Below are 14,857 nucleotides of genomic sequence, written 5' to 3' on the forward strand. Positions count from 1 at the left end.
CCTGCTAAGTCCACACTACCCCGCCCCAGACAGGGTGGGCACAGCCCCCAGGACCCACCTGGATAACCGTCTCTAGTGTCAGCTCGACCTCCTGTGCCCCCGCCAGCCCCAAGGTCATGGGGGGGAGGCTGTGAGCACTCCTCCAGCCCCCTTTCCCAGGACCCCAAGACTAGCTCAGTCAGCACGCGCCACAGCCAGGCTGCTGTGCTGAGCACCAGGCAGATTAAGCTTAAATCCGGCGGCGCCCCCATGTGACCACCGGGGTGGGAGGAGCGGGATGGGGGCTGAGGGGAGAGGGGATGGGAAAGGACAGGAGAGGAGGGAAGCAGAGGCGGGGAGCCGAAGGAAGAGGAAGGATAAAGAGAGGGGAGAAGAAGGGAGAGAAAGGAAGGGAGGAGAGAGAAGAGGGAATGGGGGTTGAAAAGGAGGGGAGGTACCTGGAGGTCAGGACCTCACACACTTTCCACCCTCCACAGGTTGCTGGGTCCTAGAGCCCTCTAAGCCAGGGGATGGGGTCAGTAGCCATGAGACAGGAAAGGCCAGAGTCCTAAGTCTTCAGGACCATCTTTGCTGGCCCAGAACTGGGGTCACATGGTTAGCTAAGAATGCAAGGATTTACAGCATGCTGGGAGCACGCTTTCCCACAACAGGTGTAGGGCAAAGAATGCAGGCTGTGAGGTCACCCAGAGCAGGCTAGGCACTTAGCTGGGCATGAGCGGTCCAGCCTGGACTGATGAGCATTTATGCAACACCTGCAGCATTCCTAGGTCTGACCTAGACACAGTAGCACAGCCTCGACCTACAAATGCCCCAGCCTTGCCCTGCGGGCACTTATTGAGAAGCTTCTGGCCCCTCCACACCCACACCAGCCCCCACTTGCTGGGTGCACCAGCAACAGTGACTTTGCCTCTCTGAGCCTCAGTGTCCTCTTATGTAAGATGTGATAATATTGGCACTCACCTCATGAAGCTGTCTGGGGATGAAAGAAAATATCGTGTGTGCATAACCAGCACATGACACGGTGCCGGGGGGTCACAGGGTCAACACTCAAGAAATACTCATTTCATTCATTTGAAAATCCAAAAGGCACAGTCCCGGTCGAGCGCGGGCGCTCACGCCTGTAATCTCAGCATTTTGGGAGGCCAAGGCAGACAGATCAGCTGAGGTCAGGAGTTTGAGACCAGCCTGACCAATATGGTGCAACCCCATCTCTACCAAAAATACAAAAAATTAGCTGGGCGTGGTGCCACATGCCTGTAATTCCAGCTACTTGGGAGGCTGAGTCAGGAGAATCGCTTGAACCTGGGAGGCAGAAGTTGCAGTGAGCTGAGATCGTGCCACTGCACTCCAGCCTGGCAACAGAGTAAGACTCTATCTCAAGAAAATAAATAAATAAATAAAAATTTAAAAATTAGCTGGGGCATGGTGGCATGTGCATGTAATCCCAGCTAGTCAGGAGGCTGAGGCAGGGGAATCACTTGAACCCGGGAGGAGGAGGTGGCAGTGAGCCAAGATTGCACCACAGCACTCCAGCCAGGGTGACAGGGCAAGACTCTGTCTCAAAAACATAAAATAAAATAAAATAAAATACAATAAAATAAAATAAAATAAAATAAAATGAGACTAGACCAAGCGTGGTAGTTCAGGTCTGTAATCCCAGCACTTTGGGAGGCCAAGATGGGAGAATCACTTGAGTCCAGGAGTTTGAGACCAGCCTGGGCAACATAGCAAGACTCTGTCCTACCAAAAACAACAAAAAAATGAGACTGATAGCACCTGCCACACCTGGCAGGTGGTGAGCTATTAGCCAATGGTGGCCACTGTTCCTTTCGTCATTAGCATCATGTGTCTGGGCTCCTGTCCTTAGAGTTGTAAGCCCTGAAAAAGGACAGGAATTGCTCATTCGAGGAGCTCCGCTTTTAAGACACAAGTCTGCTGAAGTTCCCAGCTGAACAAAGCTCCTTCCTTCTTTAACCTGGTGTCTGAGGAGTTTTGCCTGTGGCTCGTCCTGCTTCACTGCTATGCCTCAGCCCTCGGCCTCTGGGTGCCCTCTGCTCCATGCTGTGCCCTAAAGGGGGCATATTCACATTATCTCATTAAATCCTTACTTTGACCCATTTCCAGATGAGAAAACTGAGGCTCAGAGAGATTGGGCTCTCACCTACTCAAGGTGACATGCTTCAGGGAAGTGGTGAGCCCACAGCTCATTCCACTGTGACCAGCAGCCTCCCAATAAGTGACTGAAGGGCAAGGCCGAAGCATTTGCACTTTGAGGCTCTACTACTGTATCGAGGTCAGACCCAGAATGCCACGGTGCTGTACAAATGCTCATCAGTCCAGGCTAGACCGCTCATGCCCAACTAAGGGACCTGTCCTGCAGATGGAAAACCAAGAGACAGGGCAGAAAAGATAAATGTTGCCAAGTTGCAATGGCAAGCAAGCCAGATTTGGGCAAAACTAAACCAGCCACTGTCCGGGTGCAGTGGCTCACACCTGTAATCCCAACACTTTGGGAGGCCGAGGCAGGTAGATCGCTTGAGATCAGGAATTCTAGACCAGCCTGGCCAACGTGGTGAAACCCCGTCTCTACTAAAAATACAGAAATTAGCTGGGCGTGGTGGTGGGTGCCTGCAGTACCAGCTACTCGGGAGGCTGAGGCACAAGAATCACTTGAAACCAGGAGGCAGAGGTTGCAGTGAGCTGAGATTGCACCACTGCACTCTAGCCTGGGTGACAGAGCGAGACTGTGTCAAAAAAAAACTAAACTAAACCGGCCAGCAGCAGAGAGCTGCCACTACAAACCACAGGGATGCCCACTCTTCTACCTCTAGGCAGCCTCCAAAAATCCCCACTACAGGCTGCACACCTGCCTATCAAAGCAGGGGGAAGCCACAAATACAAATACCCCTGGGCCAGCATGTCCAGCCCTGCACACCCAGCTCAGCAGAGGGGGCCCCAGATGTCCTTGGGGGACTGAACTGAATTGTTCTGTGCCTTCTCCTGACCACGGCCCTAAGGGTTGGGGGAAGGGGACAGGATATCAGCCCCTGGCACCAGGTGACACCCACCCTTGGCTCCATCCCCAAAGTTCTCCTGCAGAGTCCTGCTGGGTTCTGTGGGTCCCAGGAAGTCACATCTGAACCCTGTGTATGTTGTATGTGTCCACTACTTCCACCCAATTCTCCAAAAAAAAAAAAAAAAAAAAAAAAGACTGAATTCCCCTTAGAAATCTGGATGCCAACAGCTTCAGCATCTGGCCACCTGGACTCCAATCTTGGCTCACAGACCCTGCGCCAGAGTCTTCACTTCCCTGAGCCTCAGTTTCCTCATCTGCAAAATGGGATAATAATGGTGCCTGTCTCTAGCATGAGCATCAAATAAAATATCCCGTGCTAAGCTATATGCCTGGATATGGTGTGGCAGAAGCTGCAATGTGCTCACCACAAAGCATTTCCGATTCTCTTAGGAATATGGCTGAAAGCCATTTCCCAGACTCCTTTCCAGTCAGATACGGCCACGTGGTCAACTTCTGGTCCACAGAATTCAGACAGAAAGAAAGCGTGCCACGTTAGGCTTGGCCCATAAAATTATTTCTCTCCTTCCTGCTCCATCAGCTAGAAGGAAATAATTCCAAGGTCCTAGGGGATGCTGGAACCACAAGACAGAAGGGATATGGGTCTCTGGGTCACCACATAGAAAGCCACCGGCGAAACACCCAGCAGGACTTTTCATGAATGAGAAATAAACTTCCATTGTGCTAAGCCTCTGAGGATTCAGGGTTTCACTATCACATTAGCTAGTGTTACCTTAATTACTACCAGCAGTTAAATAGCCGGTAAGTGTTGGTTATTATTACTGTTATCATTACTATCATGAGTATTATTGGCTCTTTCTAGTACCGAAGCTAGAACCCTGTGCCTTGTTCTAGATGCTGAACCATTATTTGGTGACCAAATACAGAAGAGACACCCTTTGTACCCTTCCCTCCCCACCACCACCCTCCAAACCTGCCTTTTGCCAGGGTTAGCGGCAGGAACTAGCCAAAAAGCTCCTCAGAGATTACTCATTTCAAACATAGCAGTACCTCTTATCCGCTTACCCCTTCTTTATCCTCCTGCTGCTGACTGGAAATTATGACAAAAATATTGAACCAACCATGAGCCAGTCCCTGTGCGCAAAATGTTACATCTGTCCCTTACCTGCTTTAACATTCCCGGCACCACTCTACTCACTTTACAGATGACAGCATGAAGTCTCAGCAAAGTTACATAATTGGCTCCAGTGCACCCAGCCACAAAGAGCTCAAGTCACAGCCGCGACCTAGGTGTGCCTGATTCCAAAGTGTTTTTGTTTTTTTTTGTTTATTTTGTTTTGCTTTGTTTTGGAGATGGAGTCTCGCTCTGTCACCCAGTCTGGAGTGCAGTGGCACGATCTCGGCTCACTGCAACCTCTGCCTCCTGGGCTCAAGCAATTCTCCTGCCTCAGCCTCCTGAGTAGCTGGGATTACAGGTATGCGCCACCACACCCAGTTAATTTTTTAATTTTTAGTAGAGACAGGATTTCACCATGTTTGCCAGGTTGGTCTCAAACTCCTGACCTCAAGTGATCTACCTGCGTCGGCCTCTCAAAGTGCTGGGATTACAGGCATGAGCCATCACGCCCAGTCCAGAGTCTTAAATAATAACAGCAAGCTGGGTGATCCCAACACTTTGGGAGGCTGAGGTAGGAGGACTGCTTGAGCCCAGGAGTTTGAGACCAGCCCTGGCAACATAGTGAGACTCCATCTCTACCAAAAAATACAAAAAAAACTGGCTTGGCATGGTGGCATATACCTCCTGTAGTCCCAGTTCCTTGAGAGGCTGAGGCAGGAGGATTGCTTGAGCCTGGAAGGTTGAGGCTGCAACGAGCTGCGGTTGTGTCACTGCACTCTAGCCTGGGTGAAAGAGCAAGACACTGCCTCAGATAAACAAAAACAGTAACAGCAATGACTGCCATCCTGCAGCACCTGCTGTGTGCCTGGCACCACCCCAGGACTCCGATGTGTATTACATAAGCCACTGCCTGGACTGCTCAGATGGCTCCCCAAGGGTCTCTCTGCTTCGATGCTCATCCCCTCACCCCACTCAATTTCACACAGTAGAGGTCATACCCCTCCCCTGCCCAAAGCCCTCTACTAGCTCTTACCGCACCTAAAATGAAGTTCAAAGTCCTTCCATGGCTCACAGGGCCCACCAGATCTGACTCCATCCCACTTCTCCCACCTCATCTCCTCTCTCCCCCTCACTCATGGCCTTATTTTATTTTATTTTTTGAGGCAGAGTCTTGCTCTGTTACCCAGGCTGGAGTGCAGTGGTGCACGATCACGGCTTACTGCAACCTCCGCCTCCTGGGTTCAAGCAATTCTCCTACCTCAGCCTCCTGAGTAGCTGGGATTACAGGCAAGCACCACCACGCCCAGCTAATTTTTGTATTTTTTTTTTTTTTTTTTTTTGGAGACAAAGTCTGGCTTTGTTGCCCAGGCTGGAGTGCAGTGGCACGATCTTGGCCCACTGCAACCTCTGCCTCCGGGGTTCACACCATTCTCCTTCTCAGCCTCCCGAGTAGCTGGGACTATAGGCACCTGCCACCACGACTGGCTAATTTTTTGTATTTTTAGTAAAAACGGGGTTTCACCGTGTTCTCCAGGATGGTCTTGATCTCCTGACCTTGTGATCCGCCCGCCTCGGCCTCCCAAAGTGCTGGGATTACAGATGTGAGCCACCGCGCCCAGCTAATTTTTGTATTTTTAGTAGAGATGAGGTTTCACCATATGGGCCAGACTGGCCTTAAACTCCTGATCTCAAGTGACCCACCCATCTTGGCCTCCCAAAGCGCTGGGATTACAGGCGTGAGCCACCACACCCGGCTGCTCATGGCCTTCTTGATTCCTCAAACACCACGCATGCTCCCACCTCTGGGCCTTTGCACTGCCATTTTCTCTCCCTGGGACGCTCTTCCCCCTTCCTCTGCACAACTCACTGCTGCTTGTCAGCCAGATTTTAGCTCAAAAATATCACCTTCTGAGGGAGGTATCCCTGACTCCCAGCTAAAGACGTCCCTCCAGTGGCTGTTCCGTTTTCTCCAACATGTTGTCTGTCTCCTTTTTTTATTCCTTTGAGACAGGGTCTTGCTTTGTTGTCCAGGCTGGAGTGCAGTGGCAAAATCATGGCTCACTGCTGCCTTGACCTCCTGCACTTAAGGGATCCTCCCACCTCAGCCTCCTGAGTAGCTGGGACCACAGGTGCGTGCCACCATGCCTGGCTAGTTTTTTACTTGTTGTAGAGATGAGATGTTGCCCAGGCTAGTCTCCAACTTTTGGGCTCAAGCAGTCCTCCCACCTCAGCCTCCCAAAGTGCCAGGTTGGCTTAGTTCACTGCCACTTCCACAGTGCATGGGCTAAGGCCAAAGCTCCACGAGGAGCTGCTGAATGAATTAATGAATGCGAAGAGCCAAGTAATAATATAGGATGTTAAATGGAAAAAGAAATGATTCCCGTTGGCTCTGGCTGCGGTCATGTTGGGCCAAAGATGGTGTCAGCCACAGACGGGGATCACGGAAGGACACCAGCGAACACATCCTGCATCTGCCGCATCCCAGAAGTTCAGGGTGAAAACCAGGCAGTGACCCCCACAGGGGCCACCTGGGTGGAAAGGGGGCCTCCCCTCCAAGGGCTGAGAGAAAGACTGGGGAGGGGAGGGTTAAGTCAGGCAAATGTGCGTGGGTGGGGAGCCTCCCAGATCCAGGGGTTGAGTCCTGGAGTCTTGCCTGAATCCCGCTGGCCTCTGCTCCGCCACAAGATCTGTTTATTAAGCACCTGCTGTGAGCCCAGCTAAAGAAAACAGAAATCTCTGTTTTCTGGCGTAAACAGACAGATGGAACCATGAAGGCCCCCTCCCCAGGGTCCCCATTCCCCATTCAATCGTCTTCCCGAGGGAGCTGTGAGCTGGTCACCAGAGGGGCAGACATCCGCCCCAGCATGGTCGTCAAGCTTAGGTTTGTGTGAAAATCAGGAGGGCGCTCGTTCAAAATGCCCACTCCAGAGACGCTGCCGGGCCCAGGGGCCTGACGCCGCATGCTGAGAGGCGCAAGGGCTGCAGGACCCCATCCCCGCACAGCATCCGGCGGCCCTGCCTTGGTGGCCAGCCCAACTGCGCGCTCTAGGCCTCAGTTTCTGCATCCGCACAACGGAGATGCTTCCGACTCGACAGGGCTGCAATGAAGACGAAACCGCGTCCCACACTAGGAGGGCAGTACAGAGCGGGGACCGCAAGCAGGAGCTGCAGAGGGCATCTGCGGGGGGCAGTGGCCGTCGCGAGGGCCTCCCACGGCCGCCCGCGGAGCGAGGGGACCCCGGCCGGCGGAGGGACGGCTGCGCCCTGCAGGCCGCTGCGCCCGAGCAGGCCCCGGCCTCCTGTCGTGCCTCCGGCCCGCGACAATCCGGGCAGGATGGGCGGCAGGACGCAGCGGGGCATCCGCGGAGCCCGTCGGGAACGCTCACTTGGCCTCCGGTGCCGAGCAGCGGCGGATGAGGCGCCCACAGCGCCCCCAAATCCGGGACGTGGCTCCAGCCCGTCCCCAGGCGCGCGGCCTCCTCCGCCGGGAGCGCGTCCGTCCCGCCCCCGCGCACGCGCGCGCCCCCGGCCTCCTACCTTCGCGCGCCTTCGCCGCAGCCGCTGCAGCCGAGGCCAAGCGGGCCGGACCGGGCAGGGGGAACTGGGGGCGGAGCCTGCTCCGCGCGGGAGTGGGGCGGAGGCGGGGGCGGGGCCGGGAGCCGGGAGCCTGGAGCCGCGCGCCGCGGGGCTTACAGAGGCCGGCCTGGGCGGACACGCCTACTGCGCCCTCCGGCTTGCTGCTTCGCACCGCCGGGCAAGCCAGGCGCCTCCTGCACGCACGAACGAGGATTTCAGGCGAACGAAGCACGACCCCCAAGGCCTCGCAGTTGCAAGCACAGTGCGGGATCGAAACCCCCACCCGGCTGCAGAGTCCCCCTGCAGTCTCGCCCGGCCTTAAAGGCCTGAAACTCCTGAGCACTGACCCTTCGCCCAGCCAGACGGAGGGGACATTTCATGCTAGCCCCGTCACAGCCCCCAGCGACGATCCCGAGGCTTCGGTGATTTGACCCGTCGGAGAGAATGCCTTTGTTTTGCTAACTGAGGTACAGCCCTGAGGAAGGCACTCTGGCCTCAGTTTGTTCGGTGATTTGACCCGTCGGAGAGAATGCCTTTGTTTTGCTAACTGAGGTTCAGCCCTGAGGAAGGGACTGTGGCCTCAGTTTGTTCGGTGATTTGACCCGTCGGAGATAATGCCTTTGTTTTGCTAACTGAGGTACAGCCCTGAGGAAGGCACTCTGGCCTCAGTTTGTTCGCAAGACTCAACCTGCAAGCGCTTGTCTCGTGTCCTTTCCACTGTATGTTCGTTCCACCCCCTCACTGGACTTCGACCTCCTTCTGTTATTGAAGGCATTGGATGAAATTCTTCTTTTTTTTTTTTTTTTTTTTTTTTTTTGAGGGAGTCTCGCTCTTATTGCCCAGGCTGGAGTGCAGTGGTGTGATCTCGGCTCACTGCAACCTCTGCCTTCGGGGTTCGAGAAATTCTCCTGCCTCAGCCTCCTGAGTAGTTGGGACTACAGGCGCCCGCCGCCATGCCCGGCTAGTTTTTGTATTTTTAGTAGAGTGTTTCACCATATTGGCCAGGCTGGTCTCGAACTCTTGTCCTCGCGATCCAGCCACCTCGGCTTCTCAAAGTACTGGGATTACAGGCATGAGCCAGCGCACCCGGCCAAGATCATTCATTTTCAAAAGGAGAGGCAGCTCTGAATCTCCAGGGCTAAAAGAGGGATGTGTTTGGTTTGAAAAGGCATATTTAATTTAATGATTTTGTGTTTTTTCCAAACACAGTACCCAGAAAGAACGGCCAGCAGGCCCGCGGCTGATGGTTGGGTTCCAGGTTTCCTGCGTGGTAAGGAGGGAAGCAGTGGAACTTTCATCTTTGTCAAAGAGGAATCTGTTTGTAACATCTGAAAAACTGCACTAAAGGCTGCCAGTGTGTCCTTTGGGCTCTGAAACCCAGCCCAGTGCAAGCAAGGCTGTGGCCTGGACCAGGACCCTGCTGCAGGGAGGCACATACTTACCTCCTTGGCGGGGCCTCCAGCTCCCCTGTCTGTGAGGAGCTTAGGTTCCCTGCTGTGCTGACTCCTTGGCTCTGCTCAGCTCAGCCTGACCGGGCTACGGTCCTTTGAATCCCCAGGGCTGCCACCCACCGGTCACCCTGTCCTGTCACCAGGTGGTGACTGGCCCAGTGACCCCCAGGACCACCCACCAGAAAAGAATCATGCCAGGTGCTCACCTGCTCACTGCAGAGGGTTCTAAATCCGCAACTCAGGTAACAGGGAAACAAGTAACTGATTGGAGTTACCACCCTGAGGTTGCTAAGGCCAAGTGCCTGCCAAATCCAGCGGCTAGGCTGGGGAGGACTCTGCCCGCCATCAGCAGAACCACATTCACCGGGAGGTGTAGAGGACAGTGCTCTGGTTAACTGGATTTGCTGGGCATCTGAAGGCTAACTTGCAGAGTCTTTCTTTTTTTTTTTTTTTTTTTTTTTTTTTGAGACAGAGTCTTGCTCTGTTGCCCAGGCTGGAGTGCAGTGGCCGGATCTCGGCTCACTGCAAGCTCCGCCTCCCGGGTTTACGCCATTCTCCTGCCTCAGCCTCCCGAGTAGCTGGGACTACAGGCGCCCCAGGATGGTCTCGATCTCCTGACCCACCTCGCCCGGCTAGTTTTTTGTTTACTTTTTTTAGTAGAGACGGGGTTTCACTGTGTTAGCCAGGATGGTCTCGATCTCCTGACCTCGTGATCCGCCCATCTCGGCCTCCCAAAGTGCTGGGATTACAGGCGGGATTACAGGCTTGAGCCACCGCGCCCGGCCTTTGGGAAGCCGTAGCGTGCAGATCACGAGGTCAGGAGTTTTAGACCAGCCTGACCAACATGGTGAAACCCCGTGTCTACTAAAACTACAAAACTCAGCGGGCGTGGTGGTGGATTTTCGCTTTTTTTTTTTTTAAAATAAAATAAAATAAATAATAATAACGTAATGAGCTTTTTCATATCTTCATATATTATTTACATTAGACAGAGTCTTGCTCTGTCACCCAGACTGGGGTGCAATGACTCAATCTCAGCTCACTGCAACCTCCGCCTCCCGGGTTCAAGGGATTCTCCTGCCTCAGCCTCCTGAGTAGTTGGGATTACAGACACAGACCATCACGCCCGGCTATTCCCATTTTTTTTTTTTTTTTTTTTTTTTAAATGAATTTTTAGTAGAGACAGAGTTTCACCATGTTGGTCAGGTTGATCTCGAACTCCTGACCTCAGTTGATCAGAAGTAGGTGAGGTCAGAAAACATACCCTGGGAGAGGCCGGCACAATGCTCAGAACCACCATCGCTAGCCCTGGGGTTTTCTTCTGTAGTGGAATTCATGTAGTGCAGGGACAAAACCACTCAGATACTTCTGGGAGTTAAAAAGAGATGCATTTACAGTGCAATTTGAGAAGGGGTATTAAGGAATTTGCCAGGGTACTGACCCGTGTCAGGTGTACACCGCAGGTTGAGAGAGGGCTAAATAGTTTCTGTCGGGCAGGAAGTGGTGAATAATTCTCTTTCCATTCATTTTCATTAAGGGACTGAACTTCCTTAATTGTTTTCTGGAGATGATTATTAAATATGGATTTGTATTAGTTGTGAAAAGTGCTGAATTCATTGCTTGTATGTGATCATATAAATCTTTTCTCTCCTTTCTGTTGTGTGGTTTTAAATTAATCCTTAAAGAATTCCCATGAAGGTGATAAGCGAGGGCCTGAAGAAAGAGGGACACGGGAGGACACTGGCACCAGAAATAGGAAAGGGCTGCTTGGAGGTGGGAAGGATGGGTCGGGGTGCTATCTAGAAAGTTGCCTGGCAATGGATGTAGGATGTGTAAGCGAGACCTCAAACAAGAAGCTGTCGCTTAAATAAAGTCTGAAGAAAGACAAGATAGGTAAACGGCAGGAGCTAGTAGGAAACTGGACCCGGCTCCACATAAAACTTCCCGCCTTATACTTCAGGGAACAAGGCCAATAGCTCAATGGGTTCAGGCATCGCAGCGCAATGTGTCTCAGATGGACTAATTCTTTTTTCTTTTTTTTTTTTTTTTTTTTTCGGCCTGGAGTGCAGTGACCGGAAGCTCCACCTCCCGGGTTCACGCCATTCTCCGGCCTCAGCCTCCCGAGTAGCTGGGACTACAGGCGCTGCCACAGGTGTTTCAGATGGTCTCGCGGTTCTGACCTGCGCTCACTGCAACCTCCGCCTCCCGGGTTCAAGGGATTCTGCCTCAGCCTCCTGAGTAGATGGGATTACAGACACAGACCATCACGCCCGGCTATTCTTTTTTTTTTTTTTTTTTTTTTTTTAAATGAATTTTTAGTAGAGACAGAGTTTCACCATGTTGGTCAGGTTGATCTCGAACTCCTGACCTCAGTTGATCAGAAGTAGGTGAGGTCAGGGCATGCATTTACAGTGCAATTTGAGAAGGGGTATTAAGGAATTTGCCAGGGTACTGACCCGTGTCAGGTTACACCAGGAGGGACAAAACCACACTGGACCCACCAGAAATAGGCTAAAAGCTGCGCTTCGGGTCGGGGTGCTATCTAGAAAGTTGCCTGGCAATGGATGTAGGATGTGTAAGCTCTGAAGAAAGACAAGATAGGTAAACGGCAGGAGCTAGTAGGAAACTGGACCCGGCTCCACATAAAACTTCCCGCCTTATACTTCAGGGAGGATCGCAGCGCATTTCGGCCAAGACAGGTGAGACTGCGGTTCTGACCTGCGTGCCTGGATGATTATGCGCTAGGGCAGCTGGGCACCGGCAGAGCCGTTTCCCTACGCAAAGTAAGCGTGTTATGTCTACAACCCAACGGGGACAGGAAGAGCCCCAAAGGCCTTGCTTTCTTCCCAAAGAACAGCCCCCGTCTACGTAGTTTCTACCTGGCTCTAGGAGGTGAGAACACATTCCCCGATAGCACAGAAATCCTACAAACGCGTGTGGGAGCTGCCGTTAGAAACAGAGGCTGTGTAAAAAGTGACTGGGGGTTAGAAAAACACAGAGAATGAGAACCCAAAAGACTGGAGACTTTGGACCAATCTCTGCAAAGAGCTGGTCCTTAGAAAGGAAAGAGCTGTGCGGCCCTCACTCAAGTTAGCTTGTGTTACAACCGCTGACGCTCATCATCCACTGTTAAAACTACACTTGGAAAGCTACGCCAAACTACAAACCAACAGACAAAGAAAATAACCCTGACTGTATAGTCTATTCTTTAAACACAAAAACTCAGGGGAAAGCGCGAACGCAGTCCCCCACTACCACAAATTATGCAGTCGAGTTTCCCACATTTGGGGAAATCGCAGGGGTCAGCACATCCGGAGTGCAATGGATAAGCCTCGCCCTGGGAAAACCACCTTCGTGATCATGGTATCTCCCCTGCCAGGTAAGTATGAGTTCCTACCCCTCTGCCCCGCCACAGCCTCATACGCCTCACCCTTTTCACTCACGGTCACTTGCCACGCGCACTCCCGAGCCCTTCTAGCCCTGACACACAGCTGGGCTTCTCAAGTCCTACCAACGGTCCTGAACCCGCTCCACGGCATGGAAACTCCTTCGTGCCGAAGCAGCAGGTGGCGAAGAAGCAGCCCTTGCGCTGCCTCATCTACATAGAAGTCGCCTTATCCGTGATGTCAGCGACAGTGCCCTGCCCAGTCCCCGTCTGCCTTTCTGCCACTCAGCCGCCCAATCCGCTGCAGGAGCGGCCAGGGGGAAGTGACGTCTGCCTCTCCCTTTTTCCCTCCCGCCCCGGCATCTGTTCTCTCCCAAAGAAGCAGGTCCGTAGCCTGTGTTGCGGAGCAACCTTTCCGCGGCCAGATGGATCCTGGGCACCCTTCTTCAAATAGTGGCTTTTAATTCGCAAAAACTCCTGTGCGGAACGTTTAGGATTACAAAAGAAACCGGTTCTCTTCACATCCTTATCCTTGTGATGTAGCATTCCGCTTGAAATTGGAAGCCGTTTACTATCAGAGAGAAACCGTATTTATGAAAGTAAAGAGGCAGGTCGGATGACTGCAAACCAGCCTTCCTTACTGGTTTTATCACTGGTAATGTTATAAAGACAGTTGTCCAGTTTCATGAATCTTGTTGCTTGTTTTCCAAATTCAGGATTGTAGAAAACTGTGCTGCCCCAGAAGAGATGGTTGGACACTCTCAAGCGTGGTGTTGGACTTTGTCATCTCTTGCGCAGCCATCTCCAGACCTTAGCCCTTACCTTGTGTTAGTTTTTTATATTCTGCAAAGACAAAACCAAAATAATCCAAATTTGACACAACTACCCGGGATACATCTTATTTGAGATGTTTAACAAATGCCTGGATCACCTTTTCTTACATATTACGCAGCAAACACTGTGAAGTAAGCAAAGTTGGAATGGCCAAGTCAAAGACTATTTGAATATTTACAAGTAGATTTCAAACAGGAGTAATACAGGGTGGTCACAGGATAACAAATTCTAGGCAGTAGATTTGGATGACTTGAGGCTGTGGGCTCATAAAAGGCTGGAAAACCAGGGTGTGGACCAAGCTGGCTGAGACTGACTGGACCCAATGTGGTGCTGGATTGGACGGAAGTTTTACCTAGACCGTCATTATATGCTCATTAACATACTAAATCACACATCCACCAGTGCCATGACGGCTCTGAGACCATTATTTGATGTAAAAATGGATCGCACCAGATTTCCAAGAAATCTCCACCTTTACCCGGGAATTTTCATGAATATTCCACTCCTTGGTTAAAGAAACCCATCAAGATGAAACCCCACAACCTATTGTTCCCTCTCCGTTATACCCAAATTCCCCTTTCTTGAGTGTGTACTTTTTGCTTTGCAATAAATCTCTTCTTTCACTATTTGCTGACTCATCCTTCACTTCATTCTTGAGGTGGTGTCAAGAGCATGGACACCACAGCTGGGGTCGAGATCCCCCTCAGTTTCTGGGGATCTCCCACAGCCCACCAGTATCAGATTCTATTCCATTGCTCAAATCACAAAACATGGAGTGGAGAGTTCTCCTTGGAGATCATAAAGTAAAGATTCTGTGGCATGGTGGCCAGTTAGGTCACTGGAAGGCATGGCAGAATATTGAAAATGAGGGATTAGGTGACAGTGTAGTAACTGCTGAATACTAAATACTTGATCCAGGCCCCATTCCCTGGAGATTGACAGGGAGACACATTGTCCAGGCAGTAGTGGAGAAATACTTTCTGGGTATCTGACCAGCCTTTGTGGAAAGAACTGGCACCATCCTGCAGATGTAACTGCCTGATGGGTTCTTCCTGCCTAATGTACACACAAAATCAATTCATGGAGACCATGGCATTGCAGTAAAGAGTTTCATTGACACAGGCCAGCCACGACATGTGGGAGAGAGAGTTGTTACCCAAATCAATCTCACTGAAAGCCTGGAGGCAATGGGTGTTTCAGATAGTTTGGTGGGGAGGGGGCTAGGGCTTGGGCGGTGCTGATTGTTGGGGATGAAATCACAGGAATGTGGAAAATGGCCCTCCTGCATTCAGTCAGCTTCTGGGTGGGGGCTAAGGGACTGGTTGATTTTCGGGCCAAATGGTGCCATCCAGTAGTCAGAAATGCAAAAGCCTGAAAAGACAACTCAAGAGGCCAATCTTAGGTTCTACAATAGTGATGTTCTTCACAGCAGTAATTGGGGAAGCTGCAAATCTTGCGAC

The 14,857-nt window shown here is 51.8% G+C and overlaps 1 protein-coding gene, 1 long non-coding RNA gene and 1 other non-coding gene across 3 annotated transcripts in view; all 3 read right to left on the bottom strand.

Annotated features, from left to right (window-relative positions):
* Positions 1–5,447, bottom strand: part of CROCC (ciliary rootlet coiled-coil, rootletin) — a 57,966-nt gene extending 52,519 nt beyond the window's left edge. Inside the window, exon 1 of the mRNA XM_050789749.1 lies at positions 59–5,447. Within this exon, the coding sequence (XP_050645706.1) occupies positions 59–118 (60 nt within the window). The 5' untranslated portion in view covers positions 119–5,447. The remainder of the gene's footprint in view (positions 1–58) is intronic.
* Positions 5,448–12,400: 6,953 nt separating this feature from the next.
* Positions 12,401–13,949, bottom strand: LOC126956910 (uncharacterized). Its single transcript, XR_007726537.1, has 2 exons — positions 13,876–13,949; positions 12,401–13,406 (listed from the first exon to the last, which is right to left on the bottom strand). It is a non-coding gene; the product is annotated as an uncharacterized LOC126956910 (long non-coding RNA).
* LOC126944115 (U1 spliceosomal RNA) lies at positions 12,402–12,565 on the bottom strand. The gene has a single exon (XR_007721955.1). It is a non-coding gene; the product is annotated as a U1 spliceosomal RNA (small nuclear RNA).
* Positions 13,950–14,857: the final 908 nt, after the last annotated feature.

This window comes from Macaca thibetana, chromosome 1, assembly GCF_024542745.1.
Source record: "Macaca thibetana thibetana isolate TM-01 chromosome 1, ASM2454274v1, whole genome shotgun sequence".
Classification (NCBI taxonomy): domain Eukaryota; kingdom Metazoa; phylum Chordata; class Mammalia; order Primates; family Cercopithecidae; genus Macaca; species Macaca thibetana.